The sequence below is a fragment of the Pollicipes pollicipes genome, unplaced genomic scaffold, assembly GCF_011947565.3.
Source record: "Pollicipes pollicipes isolate AB1234 unplaced genomic scaffold, Ppol_2.1 Scaffold_7261;HRSCAF=8764_pilon_pilon_pilon, whole genome shotgun sequence".
NCBI classification, from domain to species: Eukaryota; Metazoa; Arthropoda; class Thecostraca; order Pollicipedomorpha; family Pollicipedidae; genus Pollicipes; species Pollicipes pollicipes.
Window position 1 is genome coordinate 28575706 of NW_023597054.1, and position 24189 is coordinate 28599894.

At 52.8% G+C, this 24189-nt stretch overlaps 3 protein-coding genes across 4 annotated transcripts in view; 1 reads left to right on the top strand and 2 right to left on the bottom strand.

Annotated features, from left to right (window-relative positions):
* Window positions 1-942: 942 nt before the first annotated feature.
* LOC119112668 (tubby-related protein 3) lies at window positions 943-8076 on the bottom strand. Of its 2 annotated transcripts, none has more exons than XM_037236909.1 (2): window positions 8013-8076; window positions 943-2973 (listed from the first exon to the last, which is right to left on the bottom strand). In XM_037236909.1, the coding sequence occupies exon 2, from the start codon at window positions 2919-2921 to the stop codon at window positions 1539-1541; it is 1383 nt and encodes a 460-aa protein (XP_037092804.1). In that variant the 5' UTR covers window positions 2922-2973; window positions 8013-8076; the 3' UTR covers window positions 943-1538. The 2 variants fall into 2 exon arrangements, with proteins under 2 accessions (XP_037092804.1, XP_037092803.1); XM_037236908.1 differs by having other exon boundaries at window positions 7959-8068.
* Window positions 8077-8380: 304 nt separating this feature from the next.
* Window positions 8381-16650, top strand: LOC119111271 (E3 ubiquitin-protein ligase RNF34). Its single transcript, XM_037235091.1, has 7 exons — window positions 8381-8549; window positions 11051-11122; window positions 11885-12083; window positions 14266-14327; window positions 14566-14862; window positions 15483-15666; window positions 16475-16650. The coding sequence occupies exons 1-7, from the start codon at window positions 8523-8525 to the stop codon at window positions 16648-16650; spliced, it is 1017 nt and encodes a 338-aa protein (XP_037090986.1). The 5' UTR covers window positions 8381-8522.
* Window positions 16651-19500: 2850 nt separating this feature from the next.
* Window positions 19501-24189, bottom strand: part of LOC119112491 (ester hydrolase C11orf54 homolog) — a 16765-nt gene continuing 12076 nt past the window's right edge. The window contains exons 3-7 of the mRNA XM_037236690.1: window positions 23588-23763; window positions 22284-22442; window positions 21551-21647; window positions 20212-20378; window positions 19501-19785 (exon numbers count right to left, since the gene is read on the bottom strand). Of these exons, the coding sequence (XP_037092585.1) occupies window positions 19612-19785; window positions 20212-20378; window positions 21551-21647; window positions 22284-22442; window positions 23588-23763 (773 nt within the window). The 3' untranslated portion in view covers window positions 19501-19611. The remainder of the gene's footprint in view (window positions 19786-20211; window positions 20379-21550; window positions 21648-22283; window positions 22443-23587; window positions 23764-24189) is intronic.

Genomic DNA, 24189 nt, shown 5'->3' on the forward strand with positions numbered 1-24189 from the left:
TCCATGCATCAGTAGGCCCTGTTTTAGGTTGCCGAGACCATTTTGTGCATGGCTGAAAAGCCCCTATCCTGGATTTTAAAATTTTCGGCATGCAATTTTTTTGGATCGAAAAGTTGCATCCGCTTGAAAATTATACTCTCCCAAACTCAAAATCCGTGGCGCCGCCCCTACCTTGAACCCACCGTCCCAGGCCTCCGTCGTCTGTGGGTTAGCGTCCAGCGGAACTCTGAGCCGGATATGAATGTCTCCCTACACGTCTCGAGGACCCATTTGGCGTGCCCATGACCGTGACTGAGGTCACCGCTCCTTGTGTGACCTTTCCTCAGTCAGCAACCGCCCCAGCATCGCCGCTGGCTGCGTCACGTGCGTCAGTCGCAGCCATGTTCTGCACCGGCGTCTGCGGACGCAGGTGCAGAACAGTGTCAGCGAACGTGCAGTGCCGCCGCCTCGCGGTAGCTTCACTCGGCGCCGGGATCAATACAGCGTGAACTGACAGCACTGCTGCAGCGGGCGGCGACTCAGCGGTCGAGGCGGCGACAGCCAGCGGACGCCGACCGCGGGAAGCCCCACCGGCCGCCCGGAACGGCACACGGCCCAGCCAGGTCGACGCAGCATCATGATCGCCGCCAGGGCGGGGGCGGGGATGGGGAGGGGTCGGTGTTTTAGGCCACTGATCAGCCGCACTGGTGTTACTGACGATGCGTCGTGATGTCCAAGCGATACCCCCCCCCCCCCCCCTTCGCTACGTTCTCAAACCGGCAGCTTGCACGGCTGACAAGCTCCGGTCGCTATACACAGACGCACGCGCACCCAAACCAAAGGTCAAGGACGGTTCAGGCGTTGCTGCGTGGACGACGGCCCGCACCGCCGGCAGCCAGGCAGGCTTGTGCTGACCACCTCCGCACACGGGTCGACCAGCAGATCAATACCGGACAGGCCCGATGGCTTTGCGAGTTGTGTATTTGCCATAACATCCAGCACGGGTGCTAACAACAAATGGACGGACTGGCGCCGCTCGGCAGAGTCGGCCATCGCGTGACGTCATCCCCGCCGGAATCGGACACATGACTAGACTTGATTTAGGGCAGGGTGTAACGCTGATCAGGACCAAGTTTGTGCTCGTAGGACACCGTAACGATTTACCGAATAGGTTGTTTCGTCATAAAAGACACACGCGGAAACAACCACAGCAGGTATAGTTAAAATTAGCGCAAACGAAGTGCACGCTCCAGATTTACCTCACGTGAGTCACGTCATGAGGACGACATAATCTCATAAATAGATCCGCTGCCGACCATCACAATTCGGATTCGACAGTGCCGCCGCAGCAGCTGGTAACCCAGTGACACATCGTCAGACGGAGCTGGAATAAAACAACGACCACTGTTCTCGATTACCCGAGTATTCGCCTATCTCTGCTTGCCACGGCAGCTGGCCGGGCGTGAATCATCTCGTTGACTAGATCGGCTGTCGGCGCTCGTCGGAGCCGGCAGCGGCCCTCGGAATGTGGGTGCGGCGTCGCACGCCGCCTCGGTCGCCTACTCGCAGGCTAGCTTGCCGTCGAAGCTGCTCAGCGCGATGGCGAATGCCTGCAGCGCGCACATGGGGTAGCGGAAGTCCATGGTGAAGACGTCCTCGGCCACCCGGCCGAACTGCATGATGATGTACTCGAGATCGTTGTCGTGCACCACCTGGAAGTTCTTCACGGACGCCTGTGTGACACGCCCGTGGAAGTTGAGCACGTACGACTGCGTCTCCTCATTCCACACGGGCGCCTTGTTGTGCAGCTCCAGCAGGTTGTCCGTCCGCTTGTTCCTCCACCGCTCCAGTAAGCTCTCGGCATCGGTGACCGGCTCCACGGGGATGCGTTTGTGGTCGGTGGTCATCGCCGGTATAATAACGGTCATCCGGCGTGGCCCCTTGAAGCCCAGCACGTTGGTCTCGTAGACCACGGCGGTGAGCTCCTGACGCGGCCGCTGCTCCTCGCAGCCGTCTCCGGCGCGCACCTTGTTCGGCGGCACGCCGTTGTCGTACACGGTGAACATGGTGCCGAGCAGGTTGGAGCGCAGCTTGCCCACGAACGCCTCGCCACCACGCGACAGGTCGGTCGGGTCGGTGGAGATCAAATAGTTGCTGGTGGCGCTCTTCTTGCGCTTGCGGCCGGCCAGCAGGAACACCTTCTTGCCGTCCTCCTTCTCCAGGTGGAGGAAGTACGTAGGGTAGAGGCCGCGGTCCATGCCCTTGCGGTCGCGCGTGATGCGACACTTGATCTGCACGCCCTGCGCGGCCGGCGCCAGCACGAAGTCGTCCAGGCTGTCGGCCGAGTCAGCCGTGGTGACGCCCGCGGCCAGGTCGCCCCAGGCGGTGCCCGACTCAGCGCTGCCCGGGCGGCGCGCCGGCGGACTGTCGGCAGCCGGCGCCGGCGACTCGGCCACCGACGGGATGACCGGCAGCGACTGCTCGCCGTCCTCCTCCTCAGACTCGTCCACAGACAGGTTGAGCGTGCGCAGCTGGCGGCCGAGTTCGGACGAGCGGCGGCCCGTGGACGAGCCGAGGATCTCCTCGCTCTCTAGGTCGAGCTCGTCCTCGCCGGGCCCAGCTCGCGACAGCGGCGTCACCTCCACGGCCGTCAGCGTGTCCGGGTCGTCGCGCTCCGAGGTGAACTGCATGGGGCCGTCGTGGCCGTGCAGGCCGCGCTGGCCGCCGCCGTTGGCCGTGCCCGGTCGGGAGAGCGCCGAGCTGGGTCGGCCACGCGCTGACTGCGCACGGTCCGACGGCTGCAGCACGGTCGGCGTCTGGCGCTTCTTCTTCTGGCGCTCCTCGATCAGACGGCGCTGCTTCTCGATCTTCTGGAGGCGCGCGTCCATGTTATTGAAGTAGGGGTCGTCCTCGACCAGGCCCGGGCTGCTCCAGGCCGACATGGCGGCGCGCGTCTCGGAGGCCCACTACCGGCTCAGACTAGCATCACACGGCCTGCAACAAAACGGGCTGGCTCACCACGCCTGTGCAGTGTGGGCTCATCGCATCGACGGTCCGGCCGGGCACAGGATTCGGGTACATTCCGAAACCGGTCGGATCGTGCACACTATCGGGGAGGATTACCGCGTGTTACCACGTAAACCTGGCGTTCTGTAAAACTGCGACTCATGTGCCTCCCACGTATCCTCCTTTTATCGCGTCGGTGCGGACTGAGAATGCCAAAGGTAAATGAAATGGTCACGTTTATTTGAAACCGTCTATGGTTCCTGTGTGTCCAAAATCACATTCTGCGTCTTTATACTGTTTTGGCTGTAAGTCATTCGATGTCAGTCTTCACTCTAACTTATGAAATAGGGGCGCTGTTTCCCAGACCATCAATGCAAGGTGAACTACTCCTGCGGCCGTCAACGCTGCAGCATGGGACATTTCACAGCGGCATTCCCAGGAACCGATTTTCATACCGTGTGCCTGCCCAACACTCAAACACCAGCAGCTGGCAGCTGCGGCACACGAGAGATGACAAGCGCGCGTGCAGTGGAGACCGAACTTCTTGGTAATTGTTGGAGGCAAAACCGGGCTTTGAGCGGCTTCTTGCCATGCATGGCGGTGGAGTCAATGCTGAATGTATCGAACGGTAGGTAGCGGCTGCCATCTTTATCCCCAGCCCATCCCCATCGCCGCCCCTGCGCATACATCGCGAGCACGCCCCAATAAGGACGGCAGAGGAGTATGGTCCGAGGAGACTCCGGTAACTGGATATGTTGTAACGCACTTAATGACTCAAACCAAAGGCCGTTGCCTCAATCCCCATCCCAGCCGTTCGCTCCAAACCTAAAGTGGTGTGATCGACTGCGAGTGCAGCAAACACCGATTCTCGTAAATAAAGGCCATTAAAAAGGGGCACTTACATCGCACTTGTCGCTAACTGACCAAATATTACGCTTCGTAACATTAAGCCCAGTCACAGCCATTTCAGCTAAAAATGTCACTTACACGTCTATGTCAACACGTGCTGCCCTCGACTTCCAACTTATTAAACATGCCATGTCTGGACGGAAATACCCTGACTCATACTCGTCAACGAACCACGCCCACCAAACTTCAAAGTCCTGGCACCCCCTACAGAACTGGAATGGTACACCGATAAAAACCCTGTGCAGGTGCAGTATGGGTGACCCAACACCACAATTCCATGACATTTGTGTGCCAACATGGTAACCCTGTCTAGTTCTTGTTAGACACCACATACAGCCTAAAAAATATCCCATGTAATCACATCCATAACGTTGAAAAGATTCATGAACGTGCGCCCCACACGGCACTGCACCCCATGAATGAGTAGCCAGTACATAATTACCATACTGAAGCGAATATTCAAAACCTCTAAACCTGCTTGGCGCATGCCACGTGGGCTCGGAGGGATCCGACTCAAACCGAGCGCACGGGACTGGGGTCACGCCACGCAACCGGCACCAGCGCAGCCCACACTGGATCACGGATCAGGACAGCGCCCGCCCTGCTGCTCGGCCGCAGCTGGCGTAACCAGCCGTTTGTGCCGCAGCAACAGCACCAAATATCTGCAGGGTCCCGGTTGCGGGCGCCCTGCGCCTGCCACTGACGGCCAAACCGCTCGATATTGGGATACGGCTGCACGTCGAGCCGGCGCATATAACGACAGACGATTGGTGAAGCCGGCAAGGTAGTTCGTGTACCCAGCGCCAAAACACACCCACAACCTTACACATATTCATAGGTCAACTTGCATTTCGTCACCTTTCACCCACTCCATGATGAAATTTCATTCACGTTGCATGTGGGGCGTTCCGTCACAGATCGGCCACATAAATGCAAAAACAACACCCCGGTGTCACAATTTTGATACCAGCTCATCCATACGGTTATCTAATGGTCCGAATTAATCGTCGAGATTTTTTGCTCGCACCGAATGATGGTTTCCCAGATAAGTAGCTACAATTTTCGGCGATCGCTATGCGTGGCAAATTCTGATGGTCTATAAGTTTTATTAAGCCGGCACCAACATACAACTGTCATAAATCATTCGAAATTCTGCGGTTCAGACATGCTGTTGTATATATTGTTTTTGATTCCGAACAAATACTGATCTCGTGACCTCCCGCCTTAAAGCCACATGACCTGTCTCGACCTGATCGTCGCAAAATTTATGATTTTGAAGGCCTTGAAAGAAACTTATCAGCCATTTAAAACGTGAAAGCATAAAGCTTTAACATCTGCACATGCTGTTATTTTTGTCATTTAAGTGCGTAATATCACGCTGCCCCAAAGCGTCTCAGCTTTCCCGCAGTACACATACATAACCACGACATGTTCTGATGTCAAAACAACTTAGAATGTCTGATGATTACTCGTAGAGTATGAAACATATCGCTTCACAAACAATAATCAACATGCTTTTTACACCTCTGCACACAAACATCTACCATTTGTTCCACATTCTATATCTTGATAACACTTCAAGATGACTAAGAGGTTCCGTTAAGACATGTTGCTTATAATACACCATTCATGACTACGACGGCAGGTCGATACCTACATGGTTCGATGATTGTCTGCAAATAATCAACTGTGACATTACGTACCAACACATATCTACAAAACGTAGAGCGGAATGGGCGTTCATAAACCGCAATACAAAATATCAAGAAGCCGCCCTCACTTTCTGAGTAACAGAGACGGGTGACCTGAGGGAAAGGCACATGTTCCCACGAGGGTATTCTCCGTGACACACATTGCCGCGAGTACCGCAGAGAAAACCGGGTGTCACGGGATCATCATAGCTGCAATTGAAATCATGGCATTATCATAGATAATACTGGTGGAAAAGATTGGTGAAAGAAGAGGCCATGAAAAAGTTGATATCTTGTTGATTAAGGACTTTCATGCATAATATCACCTCTGGAGGTCAGCCAGGTCATGCTGACTTCAATGCTTTGGAATACAGCTAAATGAAAACTGTATTCTGGAGCACAGCATAGGACCTTTTCTAGTTAAACAAACACAAAAAAGGTTGAAATCACATTTTGTGTATAACAGCATCAAGATACTCAATAAATATTCAAACAAGGTCATCATATGTTTTGCAAGACACTGAACTATCAAAGGTATCTTGGGTATCTGTTGACATAACTACTGATTTTGCATGTCTGACAATCAAACAAAATAGCATGTGCTATAAAATGGTTGTGCAAGCCTATAGAAGTGTGCTATAGGTTAGTGACCAAACCTGAGTTTGGAGCAATTTTTGCAAAACATGCAGAGTGCTTGAATCATAAGCTATATTGAACACTGCTGGTGCCTGCTGTCTTTCCAAAGCAACAAACATGTCACTGGGGGATGACCCCATCTCAGGTTTTTTATTCCCTTATCATGGCACTTCAGGTGCAAACTTGCCTAGCAACAATGCTGCCAAATATGTATAAGGAATAGTGAATGCTCATTTTGTGTTCATCATACATTCAAACTCAAAACAGGCAGGTTGAATGGTCATGGAAAGTTTGGCTTGTAAACATTATTGGTGATGTCAGTGAAATCAAACTGGAAAATATGTGTAGGAACTGTTGGTGTGGGCATCACATACCCCATGACTCACATGCTTAGCATTCTCAAGTAAGCAAAAGCATAACTGATATTTTGGAGCGACCAAATGTCTTGATAAAAACCTTGCGGCTTAATCCATCATGTTTACTTGAAAATGGAACATTTTCTTAATTTTTTATATTTGCTTTTAAATTTAAACCCTAGTCCCAGTCCTAAAGCACAATAAGCCTTAGTGCTAGGCATGACAAGCCAAGCACTAAGCAGTGCTTGTTGTGTGAGCCCTGATCCTTATAACCAACTGTGAATTTCATGCCAAGGACATAATTTTGTGATTAATTTTTAACTGCAACAATGCTTGGCACTATTTTTCCTGCCCTCTAATACTGACTTAAGCATAATCTCTGACCACAGGCCTGCTCAAATGACTTATTTAGGTACCTAGCCAATTTGTCAACTGCCTGCAATCACTCTATCCAGCTTTAACACATCCTATTTTTTCTAGATCAGACTGTGAGTTAATCTGTGGCAGAAATATGAAAACCTTTCAGACTTTTCACAGAAAAAAAACTCAAAAAAGGATTTAGAGCCCACGTGGATATCACATGTGAATGTTTTGCTATTTTCACCTTCCTGCGAAGATAGAGCAGGTTTGCATCTGATTTACCACAGGTCAGTTCAGAGAGTGAATGTCCAAGACTACCAAAACAATAAAATGTACAGCAAGCAGATTTAGTATCACTGGTGTCATGAACTACAGAAATCCAGAGAAGCCAAACCACATGGGTAAGACTATTATGTGCAAGCACTGTGAAAAAACATGAAGTGGGGGACCATAGAGTCATCATTTACTTTGTTATCCATGAATGTTGACCTTTGATCTGTTCTTTACCCCACCCATTCCTGATGACCTGTTGAGCAAGTGCTTACAACTTGATGACATAGTGTCATATCTTGTATCCTCATCTTGTTAACATTACTATCCTATCCTGTAAATATGCATGGCCCATCCCACACATTCCCCTTGTTGTATTGCTCCATCCTCTCACTTCCATGAAATAATTACCTGTCATGTGACTAGATCAGAGCTAGAATAACAGACATTGGCATGTGTGGATCCCACAGACAATACTTGTTGCCTACCAATACAAATACAGACCAAGGAATTCACGTAAGTACAATGATTCAGAATCCAAAAAGTGGCATTGGGTTAAAAATTTTACATCTAGCCAGATAGGTGCACAAAAATCTTCCATATTTCATACCAATCACCGGATGGCACTTTCTAACGAAGGCGGCAACGCGCACACGGCACAATTGATTCGGCAGTTCCTTCTACCGCTGCAGAGCCGCATCCCACGATGAGGCTAAAATCTATGCTTTCATAATTCAGTACCCTAACTTACCACACACCAAACCCCAGTATAAGTGGCTTGCACCCGCCACCTCCGAGCCCCTACCTCAACCACCACAACACGCGAACTCCGATGCAAACTCCACAAACTTTCCAAGCCGGAATCTCCGGTAGGCTTTAAAGATGACTGCGGTGTAAGATTCTTCCAGCAGAGGCGCTGTGATAGACATAATAATATCATCACCAATGCCAAAATGTTTTCCTATAAATGTCATGATATGACTGTAAATAAAGTCGAAAACTTTTTTATTGATTTTTAAATGTTATTTCTAAGAACATATCGATGCCAAATGCATAAAATGTATTGAGAGGAATGATAATAAATACCACCGGTGAGCCTGCTGGACGAAAGGTGAACTATAAACTGCGCTTAAGCCGTCCTTGTTTAAATTCACTATCGTATTCTAGGTGTAATCGCGTTGCGTGGGGATGGCGTAGTATGTGTTGCGGGCGGCGCACTGAGTAGGCCCTTAAACTTGTCAGCAGGGAAGCCGATAGAGGACATATTGTTTTGTTTTCCTCGGATGAAAAGCTCCTGCGTGCCTTTCGTAACTCGATGAGCTCGTTTTGCAAATCACGGCAGGTGAGTGAGAATATGCAGAGACTTCTTCCTAAAAGTCGGTGCCTTTTCCCACAATGTTTCATTGGTAGTATGTACATGCCTACCCATGGCCTACGTTGTGGTTATTACGGAGGCAGGTTGTGAAGCAACTGTAGTAAGGCAACTGGACCAATTGTATGTGCAAAAGTTTGAAGTGTGACACTGCTTTTTGTTTTGGGAAGTGTGAATTGACCTAAGAGAGCATTGATTCAATAGGCAAGAACAGTTTATTTGGTTAGTGTTACTTAGCTGGACAAGGAACCAGTTCAAATAAATATCAGCTAATTTCAAGCAAAAACATTTCAACCTTTTCAAACAGGAATGATCTGAAAAATTTAACACAATATAGCCTAGCTTGAGTGTTGCCAGTAGGCTTCAAGTTCTGCACACCAAGCAACATCTAGCATATGGAATGGATTTCTTGTCGGCCTGGCCCAGATTGCTGTTTCAGGCTGTTCATGTTATATTCTCATATTCATGATTCAATATTGTGTGTATGATTTTGTGCATAAGTATTTCAAGGATGCTAATAGTGAACAACTTGCAATGTCTAAGTGTCAAACACCATTATTGACTGTATTTATTTTCCAGTGGTAAGGAGTTGTGGACTAAGCAGGATTTTGCAATCAGGGAGGGGCATGACCAACAAATTTCTTTGGCAGCCCAATTCACCTTACCTTATCTTATTGTCATCAGGAATTATAAAAGGCCACTCAACCCCTCGATCCCAGTCTCGTCAAGCTCCTGGTCCAGTAACCAAGCTGCCATATTTGGATAATTCCAATGTGGAATGTCGTCTGATGCCCCCAATGTATATCAAGCCTAGACTTAAACTGTGTAACTGAGTATGATGATACAACCAGGTGTGGAACAGAGTTCTAATAAAGACAAAGACATTAGGCCAACAAAGAGTCATGCAGGCCCATCAAGGTTGGTCTACCTCAGGTTCCTACACATTTTCAAAACTAATCTTGCCATCTCACCTGCATGAATTTAGTTATGAATAAGATCATTAGAGGGATATCAACATATTTAAATATCTGATATCAAAGATCTTTAGAATCAATGTTGCTAAAGAGAGACGTCCTACAACTTTGTCTGTCAGCCCATCTCAAAAGTCCACTACTCATTGACTAAATGGCATGCCTCTTCACTTTTCTGCTCCTACCTGTTGCTAAATAAAACTGTTTTCCTTGATGACTCAGCCTGGTTTCTAGTGCTCCATGTAGATCTACCTTGGCAGCCTAATTTGCCTTACCTTTCCCTGTAATCCTGTTTTCCCAGCATCATTCCCATTTATCATTGTGGTTGCTTTTCACTGTACTCTTTTCAGGCTATCTAAATATTTTTGAAGCATGGGGACTAAGCCTTTACACAATACTCTAGGTGTGGTCTGACTTAAGCTAATTTCAATTTGGACAACATTCATACCCTTGTAATGAACATCCCTGTTAACTAGACCCAGCATATCAGGTGCCTTCTTTTAGCAGCCCCACACCATTTTTCACCCTCTAAATCCCTAGAAATTAGAACCAGCCTGTCCTTTCCTTCTTCAACCTGTTTTAACTCCTGGTCTCCCATTTTATAGCTCATGCCCTTACTGCCAAAGGTACCCAAATGCATCAACTTGTGTGTATCATAATTGAATGGCATATGCCTCCGATAATTTTGCATAGCTATAGGCAATTGAATAGCTGATTATTTGACATCAAAAATTTAGATGTACCTTATAAGGTCACTGACCTTTGGTAGGCCAAAGTCAGGCAATGGTCTCTGGGAAGGCAGTTTCTAGGGAATCATTGAATCTGATCCAGCAGTGGGGTGTTAGATGAAACCATACATCTCTGAGATACTCTCTTAGGCAACACAACAATTGAATGAATAAATTACATTGAACCAAGGTCAGTTATGAAGGTCAGACTAAGGTCAAAATCAACCTGCTTTATTACTCTAGTGCTTGCTGTATGCGGTGGTTTCTGGTGCCCATTTTGAATTTATTGATAACAGGGACCATATTATACACCTTCCAAAGAATTCCTAAATGTCAGAATAGGTCACTGATCCAGAATGACCCAGGTCAACATTTATTTTAGGAGCATACTGCCTGGCATAATCTATGTTGCTTATCAAAATGCAGACTTAAAGTGGTCTTGTATGATTTTGGTCAGCATGACTTTCAAAAGGTTAAACAAGGTCACTATATGAGAATGTGACCTCTTGTTTAGAACAGTTACCTAAGTTCCAGGAGCCCTTCAGAGGCCAAGCTTGAAGTTGGCCTTGTTTGACCATATTTAACCCAAAGGTCATGATCCAGGAATCTCAAACTTTGGTCTGAAGGAGTTAACATACAGGTCAACACACCCTGTGAATTTGGTAGTTCCTGAGATCTCTGGGGGTCAATTTGACCCCTCACCCAACCGGCCACCCGGGCACCTGTTAACTAAATGAAGTTGTGTTCTTTGTGATGTTTTTCTGTATTTCAGGGTAGCAGTATGCCTGCAGCACAGTCACAGTGTGATAGCTGCAGCTCTAAGTTTTCATGGCTGAAGAAAAAGGTTAGTACCATCGTGAAATGGCTCCAGTAGCCTAGAATAGATGTCACTTACCCTCTAGATTATTAGTTTTGATACATTGGGAAGGTTTATGTCTCAGCAGCTGTTTATATTAAGCTTGCCTGTTCTATGCATGCTATTTTTCCATATCAGCCAGATACTGGTTCCAGCTCAATGGTCAATGCTACTTCCAGATTTTTAGTTTAATGAAGATTGCAGAGGTGTTTTGTGCCGCATAAAATATTTAATTTTCTCTCACTGCCAGATGAACTCTCAGGCCAGCTGACAGCTGGCTTTGCCATTTAGGTTGGGGTAAACCATGTGGTAGATTGACGTTACATAGCACCTCTGGATAATGGTTTGTGAGTCCAGAATATATCTTTTAGATCATGCGTCAGCAGTGAAACGTATTTTTTATGGGTAGCATATTACACTTCCATCTCCCATTCCACCATTTACTACATATTTGTATTTTGTGCGGTAGGTCGATACAAGTACGTTGGGTTCAAAAGGATTTTAATTTTTTCTCGGCAAGTGCAGTTGCTCAAAATCTTGCGACTAGGTGACATTTATTTTTTCACTGAAAACCAGAGGTTTTTGCTCATGCACATTGTTAAGTCCACTCGCGGCCCACGGCCCAGCTGTCGCGTCGAATAATCCTATTTTTCACCGTGCTCTGCCGTGTGCAAGTGGCTCGGCTGCGAGCCTCTGGCCGTGGACGGCCGGCGCTGGGACTGAGCGCGCACCCTCGCCCGTGTCCGGCAGCGCACCTGCCTCATGTGCCGGTCTGTCTGCTGCTCCGCCTGCATGCAGCGGTTGCGGTGCTGCTCGGTCGGCCGGCACTGCCTGCGCTGCGCCCGGCTCGGCTCCGTGCGCTACGAGCGCTCCACACTGCAGCAGATGACCGTGCGCGACCTGAAGCACATCATGAAGATCGTGAACGTATCGTCGGCCACCTGTCGTGGTGAGGTCGCACGCGCGCCCGGGCGGCTCGCTCCGACGGCGCTACCGGCGGCCGCGCTGGCAAAGTGGTGGTGGTTGTGGGTGGGTGTTTTTTTTTTGGGGGGGGGGGTAATTGACACCGCCCTCTTACATTTTGTTCTATCGCCTCTTATGCCATTTTTATTGGTTCTGTGTTTTGGTATTGGCCGCTAGTCTACTCGTCGCAATGGCTTCTGTACATAATGAATGCCATTTTGCAGCGATTATTTCTACCACAGTCCTTCTTTTACGCCAAGGACAGTTGTCATTGTGGGACAAGTTTCTTCGAAGCGTTCCCACTGGTCAGGTTTTTATTTTGCACTGAAGGTTTAGCTGTCAGAAATGTGAGATGACCTTTCTGCCTACTTTCTTTTCTTGCCTGCTGGCTATTGCTCTGATCTAGGAACTTCAGCTGTTCACGCTTTTTTCGCACTTATTGTTCTATCGCGGATGGTAATTTCACCACAAAAGTAGCGTTTGATATTGAGTTGAGGCGTCACTACCTCATTAATTGTTCCACATTTTGTATGTATGTAGGGTGAAGATTTCTTGATTTAGTACGTTCCATACTTTCCATACTTGTTTTACCAACTTGGTTTTGTGGGGACCTAATTTATGCAGTCCACGTATTAGCGTCCCAGGCTTTGCATTTAAAATGGATGTTGCGCATTTGTATGTTTTTTTAACAGAAAGAGACATCATAAATATTATTCGGTGCAGTTCACAGCCCTGTCCTTGACACATATACCCCTCTAGACGATTTGGGGAAGACTATTTCAGGGTCATCCAGGCATCTATGACGCTATAATAACGTCATTTGAATCCTGTCATTCCATTAGCCATGCGGCAAGCGAGATAAACAAGTATTTATCGATTCGTTCATAGCTGGTGTTCGTGAGCATGATTTCGAGATATGGTTCGGCCGCCAATTTGCTCTCAATCAATGTTTTGCAAGGCTTGACGACGTAAGCAAGCAATAATGTATTGAGGGGCATATGTACTAAACAGAGACATTGTGCTGTTTGGAGTATTCCTTTCCACTTAAAAGGATACCAATGGTAAATAAGTTAGCTTACTTCATCATATCTGATGTTTTCTTTCATATTTTCAAATGCGGAGCGTTACTTTTAATAGATCTTTTAATTTCACCACTTCTTCTCCAAATATCGCGATTAATATCATGTTAAGATTAGAAGGATGCCAGAGGATTCTTGCATTTGAGCTACTCCGCCATCGTTGCGGAGCAGATGGTACGATCTGCTTTACGCGACGCTGATTATCAGGCCCAACACGCGATTTTTTTATTTGTGTCTTGTGGTCGAGAGCTATGAATGGCCGCGTGAACAGGAGCCTTCATTCGGCTTCCTATAATGCCACGGTGGGCGTGTACGCATTGTGTTGGGCGAACCATTGAGTGGTGAGCTCACAATGAAACATCAGTCACAGCGTCATTTATGTTGATGCTCGCTCATTATGTACAGCACATGCGATCAAAACGGAACCATTAGCAGGCAATCAATCCAGATGACAGCTTAGCCAAAAACGAGGCCTGGTCTTAATCCAGTGTGCGATGTTATAGCCGCGCCGTCCATCAGTCTATTTGTCAGTCGTCTTTTCGTATTGATCAGTCGAGGCCCGGTGGCGGCTCCAAAACGGCACGTGTCGAGAGGTGGGGCGTCGCCGCCGCGGCGGGCGAGACTATCACCTGTTTACCTCCTGACGGCGCGCACAGGTCAATGCCGGTCCGAGACGGCCGGCCGCCACCGTCGATATCCCCATGGCAACTCATTGATTGCCGGATGTGCGGCCGATCGGCGGTCGGGCTGGGGACCGGGCCGGCGGCCGCGACGGCCGGGACATCCCGCCGGGGCATGGGGCAAATACACCGCCGTCCGGGCCGGCCGGGGCGCCGACGGCAGCGACCGCGCCCTGGTCCGGCCGCCGGACCGCGGCCGGATGCGGTGGTGCGGCGTGCCGTGGCGGTGCTGCGACTGTGGTGGGTGCGGCTCCCAGCTGGGGGGCGCGGCTCAGTCGACTGCTGTCCTTGCGCCCACCGTTCACCGTATGGCTTTGGGACCCGTTCGCGGAGGGCCGCCGCCTTCCTGGCGGCCGGGTCCGCGTGCTGGCGCTGTCCGCGGCGTGACCCTGATGTCCTGATGTTGCAGAGAAGTCGGATCTGGTGGACAAGATCCTGCTGTGCGACCGGATGGGTGGGCGGTCGGAGCCGGCGCCGCCACCGGCCGCGCCGGTGCCGGCCACGCCGCCGCCGGCCACGCCGCCGCCCGTCGCGCCGCGCCGGCCGCGGCCGCACGGCTCGATCCGCGTCTCACCGTACGACTCCATCCGAGTGCACCCGATGGACGAGGCCGAGCCGGCGCCGCTCGCCAAGCAGCCCTCGCTCGCCGCCGACTCGGAGTCGTCGGCCGATTCGCGACGCGGGTCAGACGAGCCGCCGCAGCCTACAGCGCCTGTCAGAGGAGCCCGAAGACGACGACGACGTGCAGGTGCCACCGCTCGGCAGTCCGGCCGAGCCCGACCTGGCCGGGCGGAACGGCGGACACTCGCCGGAGAGTGACGACGGCGTCGCCAACCGGGCGTTCGTCGACATCGACGACGTCTCGCCCGACGGGGATGACGCGCCGGAGGAAGAGATCGTCGTCGTCGACGACCTGGACGAGCCAGCGGCGGAGTCGACGGACGTGGAGCCGGAGGCGGAGCGGCTGCAGCGGCAGGACAACGTGACGGCTCCCGATGCTGAGATTGTGAGTGGGCGCCGCCAGGGTTCGCGGAGACCTTGAGTGGGCGCTGCCGTGGTTCGCGGGCGTCACGAGTGGCCGCTGTCGGGATTTCTCCCATGCAGAGCTTATCTACGAGGGTTTAGCTCCCGCTGCCGACAATCTGATCTACCAATGACACGGCGGGTCGCGTGAAACTACAGGGCCGAGCTTGGAGAGAGGTGATTATCGTCATACTTGAAACCTAGTATTTTTCGTGAGGTATCCGTCAGGGTCCTTCGTGAAAACGTAGCAACAGGCGTATTACCCCATTATTCGTGACCTCAAACTCAGTTTTCGGTGTTGCGTAACCAAGTCGTGCGTGGCGCTGGCTTCCGAACGGGGTTCAGCTGTCCGCCAACACGGTCACGCGGAATCACGCAGAAGCGTGTCGCCCTTTGCCTGTGTATGAGCGCTCTACTCCCGTTCCGCACGTGCTTCGTAACGGAGGAGACGTCTGTTCCCGGCTCGCACTCCTGTGAGGCGGCTGTCCCCTGCCTGCTGTCGTCCCATGTCGGCTGCGGGCACCCCCTCGCGTGCGTCGGTGCTGTGCTGTGCCGTGCCGTGCCGCGCGCCAGCTGTGTCGGTGACGCGCCCTGCTGTGTCAGGACCTGTCGACGCTGACGGACGTGGCCGAGCTGCCGTCGGAGGACCTGATCGCACGGCTGACGGTGCGACAGTGCAAGCAGCTGCTGCAGCACCGGCGCACCGAGTTTCACGGCGTCATCGAGAAGGAGGAGCTGCTGCGCCGCGTCCGCCTGCTCTGGCGTGAGACGCGCCGCAACAGAGACGGTGGGTGGCGCGCCGCGGCGGCGGGCTGTGTACAAGCTCTTCCCGCCGTCGCCTTCGCTGACGGCGGTCCGCCACTGGCGCCGGTAGATGTCGCCATGCACTCCCTCGCTGTCGAGGCGTGCAGTGTGTGGGAATGGCGGGGACCGGCGGCCGGGCGCGGTTTGGCGGAAAGACTGGGATATTCCTGACGCTGCCAGTGCTGTTCTTTGGGCGACTGGCGGAGATAGTTCGCGTGGTATCGGCACGTGCCAGGTTTCTTCGGCTACTCCTCTTTGGTTAGGCTACTTGAGATCGGTTTGATAAGGTCAGTCTCTCCCTCATTTGTCGGCAGTCACGCTTGAGCTCTTCTGGGACTTGGTTGGAGGCCGGGGAGAGGGGAGAGTGCCGCGCTGGGTTGGGTGCAGTACTCCTGGCAGGGGATGGTTTGGGGGGGGGGGGGGCGACTTCGATCACTTTTCTGGTGCGGCTGAACTCGGCGGGGCGGAAGGGCCGCTGGCTTTATGGAAAGGCGGAAACCATTCGCTATTCCACTTTCGTGTACAGCCCTTGTTCGACGCCTCGTGGCATTTGGGGATTGTCTAGAACGCATTTGCATGCACTTCAGCAATATATCCGTGCTTGTTTGGCACTGGTCAACGACAGGAGACAGGTGGGCTAGGAATTTAATTGCAAGACATATCCCCGTGTCATTGAGCCCAATGCCAGCTTTACCCTACTGAGTTCTGTCCGCTCGGCCATGCCGCTGCGACCCTGTCGCATGTGTAGCTGCCACACGACCCCGACCTGACCTCCGCCTCGGCCGCCGCAGCGCTGGCGTCGGCGCCCGAACATGACATCTGCAAGGTCTGCATGGACGCGCTGGTCGACTGCGTCATGCTCGAGTGCGGCCACATGGCCACCTGCACCGCCTGCGGCAAGCAGATGGCCGAGTGCCCAATCTGCCGCAAGTACGTCGTCCGCGTGGTGCACGTCTTCCGCTCGTAGCGCCGCCTGGCGAGCGGCGGCCGCACTACGGCTTGCTGCAGCGGACGCGGACCGCGTCCGTTCGGCGGCCGTTGACAGTGATTGACGGATCCAGAGGCGCATAGCCGTGGCATTGAGACCGGTGCGAATACTACCTGTCGTCCTTCAAATCGGCACCGTCGGGTTCTCGCGGAAGTTCATCGTGATGAAGAGCCGCGGGTCAGCTTTCACGCGTGATGCGTGCGATATGTTGTACTGGCCAGTGCCCATCCCGCCGCGTGTCAGCGGCGATCGGGGTGTTGCAATCGTTGCGCACAGAATCGCCTCGTTATTTTTGTACTAGTCGTGCCAGTTTTCGTAACATGTGTGTCATGATCGGGGAGCGGTAGCCCTGGCCAAGACTGGCGGCGAGGGGAACCCACCCGCGTATCGCCGCTGTGATCATGGGTCCGAAGGCGACTGGAGGCGGCCAGTCTGCCAAGGCCAAGGCCGGGTCTGCGTTCGGAATGTGTCCCTGAGAGGGCCGGCGCCGCCAGTCGTTGACCCATCGGACGGCGGAGTGGACCGAAGACGCGGCGGCCCACAGCCGGCATCAGGGGCATGCGCTGATTCGATTGTCCCATCGGACGGCGGAGCGGACTGAAGACGCGGCGGCCCACAGCCGGCATCAGGGCATGCGCTGATTCGGGTCTGCCGTCGTCCCAGGGGCGTGGGCACATGTCCATGCCTCGTGCCGGATCTTGAAGAATACCAAGATTGCATTAGCCCATGGGTGATCATGTCTGACGCCACGGTGTTGCCGCATCACTTCCGTGCGACGATGCCGCTGACGCAGACTGCTGCGCTTGAAATCACGCTCGGAATATAACGGGAGTAACGAAACGTTTACACCGATGTTTTCTGTATAAATCGGGAGCCTTGAGCTTGCTAGACCATTGATACCGATGACCCTGTTTTCTGTAACGACACGGCTTCGGTGAACGCCGCCACTCCTCGGGCCGACTTTCCCAGAGCTGACAACGTGGCCATGCAGCGGTTACGGCGGGCTTAGGTGCGTTTTGTATGCTGCCGCTTGTCGGTGGTTGAAGCAAAACATGCGCGCATTATGAGGTGGGATGATATTCAACTCTGCGCACATGGTGCTGCGGTGTGAGGTGGCTAATCTGCGCTGTCACCTCTCGGGCATACACGGGACACAAGCGTTCTTATAGTGGCGCCCCTCGTCAGCCTGTTCTTAGCGCCCCTTTCCCAAAGCTGTAGCGTCATGGTGAAATACAGGGTCCGTGTTCTTTACAGTTCTCGTCCAAATTTTTAATAAACATGATTTTCTAATTAGAAATGTCTTTAACTTGGTGATGATTGAATGTGCAAGTACAATCATTGTCAGTGATCCCGGTGAATAATATTGTAAATAAGCGACACAGTTTCGCCCCTTTTTGATCGCCTGCAGGTGAAAGACGTGGTTTACCCGCCCCCCCCCCCCCCCTTACAAATCTCGGCGACATGTTGAAATGACTGTTGCTTGTATGGAGAACAAGATGTCCCTGGGTAAATGAACAGAAGTCATACAGCAATTTTCTTCTTTAAAAAAGTGCAATTACCACGGTCATGTCTGCCGGGTGACCACTTCGTTCCCATTGCTGACCTCGAGGTTGTCGATCGATCGATTGTCATATTGCCACATTGATTTTCACATTGATTTTGTTGTCGCTTTAGAAGTGGGGCTAATGAAAGGTACGGTAGGATGAATGTGAGCACGATCTGTTGCGCTACTGACAAAAGAAAATGGAGGCCGCCAGCGCCTTGGTATGTACGTTGAAGTATCAAGGTTATAGCGTGGTTAAAGCCGTTTAACAAGCTTACTGTGCGCTTCCACTATTCAGTCGGAATGTTTAAACCTGATCGATAGTACATGCTATAATGGGCTGTCTGCTGCCATCAGCTGTTACAGCACATTCCAACACGAACGTCGCGACGTGCTGCTGTTCGGATTCCTGGACGCATTGTGAAGATCTGGTGTACAGATTCCGGTGACCGCTTCCCGCCTGCGAAATTAATTGCAACTGTATCCAAAAATGGGCTATGACCTGCACATACAGCTCAACGTCACTGTTTTATTAATAACGTCGGCATGTTTAACAAGCAAGAAACATGCGATGTTGAACGCCCCCGCAATGGCTGGCAGAGGAAGATGTTGCCTCGGCGCTGGAATGGCGTGACATATAACCTGCAACTATGATGGATTGGACTTGCGACACCATGCCACATCGTCACATTCCTCGAGCAATCCGAAGCCAACTACCGCGGTAACACCGTGTAAACAGTAGGGGGTTTTATCCAGCGCAGCCATCAGTCGCTGGCACAGCAGGCGCTCGGCCGCTCCCAGCACGCCCGCCCTCGCTGGTCCAGACCCCACTGACTGTCCGCAGCGTGTCCCTGGGCGCCGTTCACGCACGTAGGCGCCGCTGCCTCCGGTGCGGCCGGCGCCGCGGCTGTCCTCGATCCGAGCTGCCGGTAACAGCCTAACCGCTCTCCGTGGCCGTCCGGTCTGGCGCAGAGCGTAGCGGAGCGACGCGCACTGTCCTGTCCTGTCCTGTCCTGTCCTGTCCTGTCCTGTCCTGTCCTGTCCTGACCCGCCCTGTCTTGTCCTGTCCTGTCCTGTCATGGCATGGCATGTCATGTCATGTCCTGTCCTGATCTTTCCTGTCCTGTCCTATCCTATCCTATCCTATCCTGTCCTGTCCTGTCCTGTCCTGTCCTGTCCTGTCCTGTATTGTCCTGTCCTGTCCCGTACTGCCCTGTCCTGTCCTGTCTTGTCCTGTCCTGTCCTGTCCTGTCCTGTCCTGTTTTGTCCTGTCCTTTGTACTGTGTTCTGTCCTGTGTGCTGTGTTATGTCCTGTGTCCTGTGTCCTGTGTCCTGTGTCCTGAGTCCTGTGTCCTGCCCCGTAATGTCCCATCCGTCCCGGTCGCGCTCAACGGTAGTTAGTTACGGCCGATCTGGTGCGTGGCCGCCGGCGCATCCACGCGGTACGCCCGTTCGGCCAGGTTCAGGTAGGCGCGGTAGTGCACCTTGTCCGCGGTCGTGTCGCAGTGGTAGTGGCCGCCCTCTCCATGCGCGCTGAAGCAGTGTGTGTGCTCCAGCCGGAAGTCGAGCCCCTGCGGCCAGGTCGGGTCAGCTCGGGTCAGGGTCCGGCTGACAGCACGCGAGAGTGCTCTGTCAGACTTGTAAATACGGTGGCACACCGCGCTTACATGACAACATTCAATGCATGCATTGCCACATGCCGAGGGCAGCTTTTCCAGTCATCCATATCATATTGCCACGCTGTGCGATCGTTGCTGCAGTGCTTCATAACCGGTCGCGTATCGTTAAGATGACTGAGTTTGTTGGTTCGACCGACGGCCATAAGCCTGTTGTCCTGCCAGCTGACGTATGGCAACACCTGCACCAGGACTTCGAATCAGCCACACATCCAAAAACGGAGACGGACTGGTGCCGCCTCACTCTGAGAATGGGCGGTCAGACCGCCAGTGGGCCCACGCGACCTTCCCCGGGCCGTCCAGCTGGCGGCCAGCGCTCACCGGGTCGGACGAGAGGAAGCTGGTGAGGCAGACGAGGGGCGACGACACCTCGTAGAACTGCAGCCAGTTGGCCACCTCGCTGTCACACTGCAGCGGCGTCTCGCTGAACTCGGGCATCACGTGCACGCGAGCCTTGCCGGCTTCAATCCGGAACACGCCGCCCATGGCTGCCGACGCGCGTCCCCGGCGGCATGTGTTAGTGGTATGCCGAGGGGTCGACCGGCGGGCCAAGCGAGTTATTACACGCTAGGGTCATCGAGCGGGGATGAGTCATGGTAAACTTCGGGCTCAGTGAGCTGGGCGCGCTATGTCCAGGCGTCAGCAGGCGGGCATTACGACAGTATACCACACGCTCAGCGAGTTGGGCGCGCGTATGTCCAGATGTCAAAAGGCGGGCATTACGACAGTATACCACAGGGTCAGCTCAACGAGCTGGGCGCGCTGTTTCCAGGTGTCAGCAAGCGGACATTATGACAGTATACCACAGGGTCAGCTCAGCGAGCTGGGCGCGCTATTTCCAGGCGTCAGCAGGCGGACATTATGACAGTAAACCACAGGGTCAGCTCAACGAGCTGGGCGCGCGTGTATCCAGGTGTCAGCAGGCGGGCGTTACGCTATGTCCAGGTGTCAAAAGGCGGGCATTAGGACAGTATACCACAGGGTCAGCTCAGCGGGCTGGGCGCGCTACGTCCAGGTGTCAGCAGCCGGGCATTAGGACAGTATACCACAGGGTCAGCTCAGCGGGCTGGGCGCGCTATGTCCAGGTGTCAAAAAGCGGGCATTAGGACAGTATATCACAAAGTCAGCGGACGGGCGGAGTTATATGCAGAGAGTTCAGGGGAATGAAGTTTGTCGCATTGCTTTTTGTGACGCATGAAACATACGACCATTCATTTCATTTGGCTTTCGTCCAGGCATAGTATGGTTTGGGCTACGTTCCGCTTTTACGTACCATACTTCATAGGTCGCAAGAATATGATGGTTTATGAAAGTCTTTATCTTCACCATCAGCGTCTTTTTAACAAATGTATTATGTGCGGAAGCAAGTGGTGGGGGCACGCAGAGATAAACAAACAGCTGGAAAGAATGGACTGATCTCGTAATCGTTCAGTTTCAGCGATCTCGTAATCGCTGGAGGCCACTGGCACCCGCGCACCACATGCAATACTCCAATAGGTGGCAAGGTTCCACAGCTGCTGTCGACCGCGTCGTCACATTTTGAGACCGAGCAACAACATGGCCCAATGATTGTCATCAGTATGTACGCTCTATGATCTCTTAGCAGGATCAGCACCATTCGAGTGTTACATTCTGTTCGCAAGGTACAGGCGGTACGTACCCACCGTCCGATCCTGGTACCTATTATGCAACGCCTTTCGTAGACAGGAAATGAAATTCTCTTCGCCCGTCCGATTTTTGCAGACAATCTCGAACACCTAGAACGGGATTCAAAGCACCAGTACGGCCTTCTGAGTAATGAAACTAAACATCACTTCAGCTGACCTGGCCAGGGAACACGGACTAAACGTCCATGACAATGCAGGGCATGCATTTCGCGTTGCATACACAAGGGGATATCCAGAGAGCCGAGTGGCGGATCAGTGGTAAAGATGCGTAGTATAATTATAAATGACTACAACGCACATCCAAAAAGTTTTCCACCTCATAACAACCATGGACCCACACAAAACGTGACACAACCAAATCAACGACCTATGCGCTCTGATGTGAGCTCTGATTAATACACCGAACCGAAGAACGTACGGCGCTGTGAACTGAACAACGACGTTAGGGCATTCTCATTCAATTACCTCAGAGAGGTCGCGCTAACCTGGACCTGATACAGCCCTCACGTACATGGTTTCACCTGTCAGCTTCCTACGTGAGGGACTGCTCGAGATCGCTACGATGGGACGTCCGCAGCCCGGCTCTCGCTAGTCCCCTCCAAACGTCCCGGGGTCGTTCACCTCTCCCCGGACATTGATTCCCTCCCCTCTCTCCCGGTCGCTGACCCCTGCCGGGCGCAATCGAGAGCCACCAGGTGCGCTTCGAGAGGCGACGGTTCGACCCACCTTGCCCTGCTCGCCCTTGGAGACGAAGGCGTTGCAGAGAAGGGCGACGCGAGCCTCGTGCTCGGGCAGCTTGGCCTGCACCATACCGGACTTCTCCACAGTCACTACGTAGCTGTTGTTGACCCGCCCGGACGCGGCCACCGACAGGTTCGGCATCATCTGCAGCAGCAGCAGCGTCCGTATGCAATGACACACTACCCTCGTGCTCGGGCAATGACGTTACGGTGCTGGCGGCGGTCGCGCGAGCGCACGCCGTTTCCCGGCAATGTCCCACGCGTCTATCTTCACAACGTGTGCTTATGCATGCACTTATTAGCATATGCGTTGATGGCACTATCGATACAGGTTCTTCTTCAAAGTAGACGGTGGACCCTAAACCCGTTTCCGGTCTTACAGATATTGCCCGTGCGTTAGACCTAGGATGCGCCCAGTTAGTCTAGCCGCAACCTTGCAATGACGTTGGTCCAGTCATACCTTACCGGAAGCGAAGGTAGTGAAGGGACGGGGCACACGACATAACTGGTCTGGCACTTAGTCAAGCAACAAAACGCTATCGTTGCTTTTAAGCTTTGGAGTCAGTTCAGCTACGTTGAAAGTGGCCGAATAAAATTTATTCAGAAGATCACTCCAGTCAGTATGGGTGACTGCCCCATTCAAGGCGACCTCAAATGTCTTCCATTCTCCTCATCAGGCCAAAAATCACGGAGAAAGCAAGACAAGCCATAATGGCTGAACCCGCCGTTTCACAAAAACTTGCTTTAGAGAGTGAGGTGGCTGTAAGATGGACCGAATGCCTTGTCCAGTTGCGCGGATCTGGCTCGGATTCGGGTTGGTGTTCTGGCTTTAGCTCGGATTCGGGTTCGGGCTCCAGTTCTGGTTTTGGTTCGGGTTCGGGTTTTGCTTCCCGGGGTGCAGTGTTTATCGGCGCGGATGGCGCACCTGGCTTCTGGGTGTACACCATCTGTTTGGATTTTGAACAATGCACCCGCAACGCAGGCCTTGCGACTCACGATATGCACTACCTTACGCGCTAGTCGACCAACTAAACACCTCCCTCACACTCTCCAAATTTAGTAATGGCACAGTCCCTGAGCTTTTCAAGGCGGCATTACCATGCAAAACACATCAAACTGAAAGGAGAGCACAATGCTTCCAAGCGCACACACCGGCCGGGCAGCCGGCGTGGCGCCCGCGCAAGTGAAGGGAGGCGTCATTTGGATGACGCTCCCTGTCACTGTCACTGTCACATACGTGACGTCACTTTCTGGCGCCTGAACTCGCCGCTCCGACGCCGGCTCGCTCACCTCCGAGTTTTTGCCGACGTACGGCCACGGGCCGGCCCCGGCTCCAAGAAGCATGCCCTCGGGCAGTCCGCAAGCGGCAGGCACATCCCACAGGTTGTACAGCCTGTCGCGCTTCACCAGCGGCACCAGGTTGGGCACGCCGCCCACCTCAACCACGCGCGTCGAGCCGCACAGACCTGCCGCCGGCGCATCAAACGTTACTCACGCCTGCCTGGGCCATCATGGGCTATCACGGGCCATCATGGGCCGCCACCATCACGCCATCATGAGCTCGCCAGCGAGCACGGTCGGGCCGGAGGGCGCCACGTACGCTTGTGCACCCTCCAATTGGGATAGGAGGATCCACCAACACTTGGGCTACGCAGTCTTCACCAGATATGTCGCTTTCGTGGGATTAACCCCATTATTGTGGGACTCCTGAGTGCCTGGACTCAAGCGGTCCCAGAGGCTAGGTCAGCTGGGAACAAAAGGTAACGACGGATTGTGTCGTAATTAGTCTGAAACAAATTTTCGCGGTCTATTTTTCCAACGTTCCACTGAAAGAAAAGTTGCAGCGATGGTGTCGACAGGCCCAATATGGGAGGAAAAAGGACAAAATCGTA